Source organism: Dipodomys ordii, unplaced genomic scaffold, assembly GCF_000151885.1.
Source record: "Dipodomys ordii isolate 6190 unplaced genomic scaffold, Dord_2.0 Scaffold14132, whole genome shotgun sequence".
NCBI classification, from domain to species: domain Eukaryota; kingdom Metazoa; phylum Chordata; class Mammalia; order Rodentia; family Heteromyidae; genus Dipodomys; species Dipodomys ordii.
Genome location: NW_012281344.1, coordinates 1 through 5229, shown reverse-complemented (window position 1 = coordinate 5229; position 5229 = coordinate 1). Strand labels below are relative to the sequence as shown.

General features: G+C 43.7%; 1 protein-coding gene across 1 annotated transcript; it reads left to right on the top strand.

The window, feature by feature from the left end:
- Positions 1-283: 283 nt before the first annotated feature.
- On the top strand, positions 284-5099 carry LOC106002571 (kinesin-like protein KIF1B; the record flags this gene model as incomplete). The annotated part of the gene is made up of 5 exons (XM_013037427.1): positions 284-365; positions 690-819; positions 984-1146; positions 1587-1677; positions 4981-5099. Coding segments are annotated over exons 2-5 (482 nt in total), but the record flags the coding sequence as incomplete, so codon positions are not given.
- Positions 5100-5229: the final 130 nt, after the last annotated feature.

Genomic DNA, 5229 nt, shown 5'->3' with positions numbered 1-5229 from the left:
TACAATTACATGGGCAAGATAATGAGTACATTTCTTATCAAGCATTGTAGCCTCCTCCTTTGTTTCCCCTTCCCATCCCTTCCCATCCTCCCCCCCACCAAAGTTGTAAAGTTCTAAACAGTTCTCTTTAAGCTAAGAAGATGATAAATGTACATGAACAGAGGTGTTTGTAGCCATTGTAATTGTTTTTATGTAAAAGGACTTTCCTGTTTATATTCTGTAATCCTCTCCTCACATGTATACTGTCATTTAATGTGCGCTGGGTTTTTTTCTACTTAGCGGATGAAGAAGCTCCTGATTATGGCTCTGGAATTCGACAGTCAGGGACGGCTAAAATATCTTTTGATAATGAATACTTTAATGAGGTGAGAAATCTTTAGGAAGGAGGGCCATGAGGAAAGGGAGAGAAGTAGATGGGTGTGTGAGGAAGTTTTTGCATTGGAAGCCAGTTTCCCTGCCTAGAGCTCTAAGCAGGATGCTGGTAAGCCCAGAGTTGTTGAGTAAGGTACAGGACATACCAGTACAAATCCAATGTGTGCATGTTTGCATGCTGCCTTTTCCCAGACAGCTCTTTAATCCACATCATCTTCTAGTCACTTATTTGTTAGGGAAATAAACAAGGAAATGGTGTGTGTGGGGGGGCGCATTTATACTGCTTCCTTCTAAACCTACCTCTGCCTCACTTCCAGAGTGACTTTTCTTCAGTTGCAATGACGCGTTCAGGTCTGTCCTTGGAGGAGCTAAGGATTGTAGAAGGACAGGGTCAGAGTTCAGAAGTCATCACTCCTCCAGAAGAAATCAGTCGAATGAATGACTTGGGTGAGTAACAGAGATGACTGCTATCGGGAACATTCTCAAAGAGGGGGAGGAAGAAACTGTCAAGGGATGTAATTTGCTTTCTTCAACTAGGAATGGGGAGAATGCCCGACACCACCTTTTTTCCATTCTTCAAACCAAATGTATGTTCATCTGACCCTCTTTAGATTTGAAGTCAGGCAGTTTACTGGATGGAAAGATGGTAATGGAAGGGTTTTCTGAAGAGATTGGCAACCACCTGAAACTGGGTAGTGCCTTCACTTTCCGAGTCACAGTGTTACAGGCCAGTGGGATCCTCCCAGAGTATGCAGACATCTTCTGTCAATTCAAGTAAGCCCCTCCTTTGTTCTGCCTGCCTAGCTAGCTGTTAACTGAGATGTCATTTGGGCTCTAGAGTGCTTTACATGTAAGTGATGGGAATGCTCTTAGGAAAGAAAGATGAAAAACATGAGAGCCACATGAGAATATGGCTTAGTGGCAGAGTGCTTGCCTAGCATGCATGAAGCCCTGGGTTCGATTCCTCAGTACCACATACACAGAAAAGGCCAGAAGTGGCACTCTGGCTCAAGTGGTAGAGTACCAGCCTTGAGCAAAAGAGGCTCTCAGGGACAGTGTTAAGGCCCAGAGTTCAAGCCCCAGAACTGGCAAAAAAAAAAAAAAAAAAAAACCTGCTTAAGTGGGATGCTTCTTACCACTGGATGCAAGGCAGGCTCTCGTAACAGAATCCAAATGAAAACATGTAATCCAGCTTGTCTTACCTTTTTATTAAGTTTTTTGCATCGCCATGATGAAGCATTCTCCACTGAACCCCTCAAGAACAATGGCAGAGGAAGTCCCCTGGGCTTTTATCATGTGCAGAATGTGAGTAACCTGGACGTTTTTGTCAGACACATTGGGGTTTGTGGTAGTTTGGCTTTCTTGGCGGAGGAAAGATAGCGAGGCCCAGCTGCCTTGTGCGGGAGGGAGCTAGTGGAGAAGACAATGGAGGGAGGGGCTCGTGCCTGGGTGGTGAGGTCATCCGCAGCAGACGCTGAATTACAGTGGTGCACAGCTGGCCCAGGAATGAAATCTTCCATCACTTTGAATGTATGAATGCATTGTTTTAATGCTTTGGCCCTAGAAAAATAAAACATGTTTACTATCACTTTTGTTAAAGTTAATATGCTGTCATTTAAATCTAGGATAATTATGTTATTTTGAATGCAAATAAAGCAGAACTTATTAAATACCTTTTATAGCCAACTTAAATTCCAGTCTGTTTTCCTTGGAGCTAATGCTGTGAGGAATGCCCTTACAGCTGTCTTTGTCTCTAAGATAAAATTTCACTAAAACTCAATTCGGAAAATTCACCACGTGGTCTAGGAAGGTGGCTCAGTGGTAGAGCGCTTGCCTTGCATGCATGAGGCCCTGAGTTCGATTCCTCAGCACCACATAAGCAAAAAAGAAAAAAGGAAGTGGTGCTGTGGCTCAAGTGGTAGAGCACTAGCCTTGAGCTGAAGAGCTGAGGGACAGCACCCAGGCCCAGAGTTTAGGCTCCACAACCAGACCCAAAAAAAAAAAAAAAAAGAAAGAAAGAAAAAAAAATTCTCCACGTTTGTTACAATGGCTAATGTTGATGGATTTAATTGGAAATTTTTCTTTGCATTTAATGCTTCCCTCACACCATAGACTCTAATGATCCTTATATTATTGCTGAGGTAACGGAGGCAGTGAGTAACTAACGTCACTCAGAGGGCAGCCAAGCTAGGGACAAGGTAGAGATCCATTTAAACACAGAGAAATGTGGCCCTTGAGTCCAGGGTCCCCACTTCTCATGAAATCACCTCTCACTCTTGGTATTTGTATAATGTGAACATGCATGAATCTAATAAATATTCATCAGCAGTTGTGCACAAGGCGTGCTCGACATGTTTGGGGATGCAGCTGTACCTTGGGTGCCCCCCAAGGTGCTTAGAATTATGATAAGAGAGATATAACATGGAAAACATGAGAAAAACATTCAGGATGCAGTGGGAGTGGAGAAAGAGAAATTATTTTCATATGGAGAGATAATTAATTTTTTAGCTGGTTGGGGGTGGTTGGGTGGAGAAAGGTCAGTTTTCTGAAGGATATAGAATAATAATAAAAAATGTGTCAAACTTGGCATTATACCTGACACTCTACACTCAATACTTTTTTTTCCCTTTCTGTTTTTTTGTTTGTTTGTTTTTGTGACAGTCCTGGGGCTTGAACTCAGGGCCTGATCACTGTCCCTGAGCTTTTTAGCTTGAGACTAGCCCTCTACCACTTGAGCCACACAGCTCCACTTGTGGCTTTGTGGTAGTTAACTGGACCTAAGAGTTAATGGACTCTTCTGCCCAGACTGGCTTTGAACCTCAGTACTCAGATCTCAGCTTTCTTTTTTTTTTCTTTTTTTTTTTTTTGGTCCGGTTGTGGGGCCTGAACTCTGGGCCTGGGTGCTGTCCATCAGCTCTTCAGCTCAAGGCTAGCGCTCTACCACTTGAGCAACAGCACCACTTCCGGCTTTTTTCTTTTTGCTTGTGTGGTGCTGAGAAATCGAACCAGGGCCTCATGCATGCAAGGTAAGCACTCTACCACTCAGTCATCTTCCCAGCCCCTAGATCTCAGCTTTCTGAGTAGCTAAGTTTACAGGTGTGAGCCACCAGCACCTGGCTACTTTTCTTATTGTTACTACTATTTGAGATGGGCATTTAGTATAGGAATGACTTAGATGCATGGAGATATGGGAGGGCCTCTGGCAGGGTTGGAGTACAAGAAAAGAAAAAAGCAGGCAGAAGAGCAGCAGGCAAGTTCAGCTGCACTGAAACTGTGTGTGAAAGGCAGCAGGGCTGAGTCAATGGGGGCACATTGTGGGCAGTTTTGAAGGCCTGAAGCCTAGTAACGTTACTTTAGAATGAGAAGCGCGTTGGGCATGGTGTTATCCCAGTTGTCTGGGAGGTGGAGGCAGGGGGTTCTTGAGTTCTCTGCCAGCTTGAGCAAAGTTACCCAGACCCTATCTCAAAACCAAAATCAAAACAAAAGGGAGACAGGCACTTGTGTCTCATGCCTGTAATCCTATTTACCCAAGAGGCTGAGATCTGAGGATCTTGGTTCAAATCCAGCCCGGGCTGGAAAGTCTGTGAGACTCTGATCTTCATTTAACCACTAGAAAACTGGAAGTGGTGCTGTGGCTCAAAGTGGTAGAGCACTAGCCATGAGTGAAGGAGCTCAGGGATAAACACTTAGGCCCTGAGTTCAAGGCCCAAGACCAACAACAAAAAAAGGCAGGGAGTGGGAACAAGCAATGTTGATTTATAATCCTAGCTGTTCAGGAGATCTGAAGAATTGAGGTTGAAGGCCAGTCCAGGCAGAAAAGTTGGTGACATTACATCTCCAAAAAATAACCAGAAGAAAGCTGAGATAGAGGCATGACTCAAATGGTAGAATACCAGCTTAGTAAGCAGAAGGTCCTGAGTTCAAACCTCAATACTGCAATAACAGGAGGGGGATAGCTAGGGACTTACTAGCTCTAGTAGTAGAATGCTTGCCTAGCAAGTGTGAGGTCCTGGGTTCCATCTCCACACTATCCCAGTGGGGAAGAGAGTTGTAGAATGAAAAGGAGAGCTCATCCTTTGGTGCAAGAGGACTATGTAACAACACTCACTACAGACAGGATGTGTAAGGGTGCTAAAGTTAACTGAGAGAGAGCATCAGAGAAGGGATGACATTGTCTAAAAAGAAATGAACTCTCACCAGGCACCAGTAGCTCACACCTGTAATCATAGCTACTCAAGAGGCTAAGATCTAAGGATTGCTGTTCAAAGCCAGCCTGGGCAGGAACAGCCATGAGACTTATCTCCAGTTAACCAACAGAAAATGGGAAGTGGTGCTGTGGTTCAAAGTGGTTGAGCACTAGCCTTGAGCTGAAGAGCTCAGGGACCACGCCCAGGCCCTGAGTTCAAACCCCACAACCAACAACCAACAACAACATAAAAAGTACTCTTTACATGACTGATGTAACTGTAACCCCTCTGAAAATCACCTTTAGAATTTAAAAAAAAAAAACAACTTTTTTAAAAGTGCTAAAGTTCTGACAAAAGCAAAGTAGGAACTTTTTTTGTAATAAATCTTTCCATAATCTCATTTGGCATTATTTCTCATTAGATTGCAGTGGAAGTCACTGAGTCATTTGTGGATTATATCAAAACCAAGCCTATTGTATTTGAAGTCTTTGGCCATTACCAGCAGCATCCACTTCATCTGCAAGGACAGGAGCTAAGCAGGTATAGACCATAGAATCAGAGACTTCTGTTGTTACTGTTTGGATTTTTAGTTCTTCAATTGCTGCAGAACTCTTGATGGATTAAGATAACTGGATAAAGCTGGGCGCTGGTGGCTCAAGCCTGTAATCCT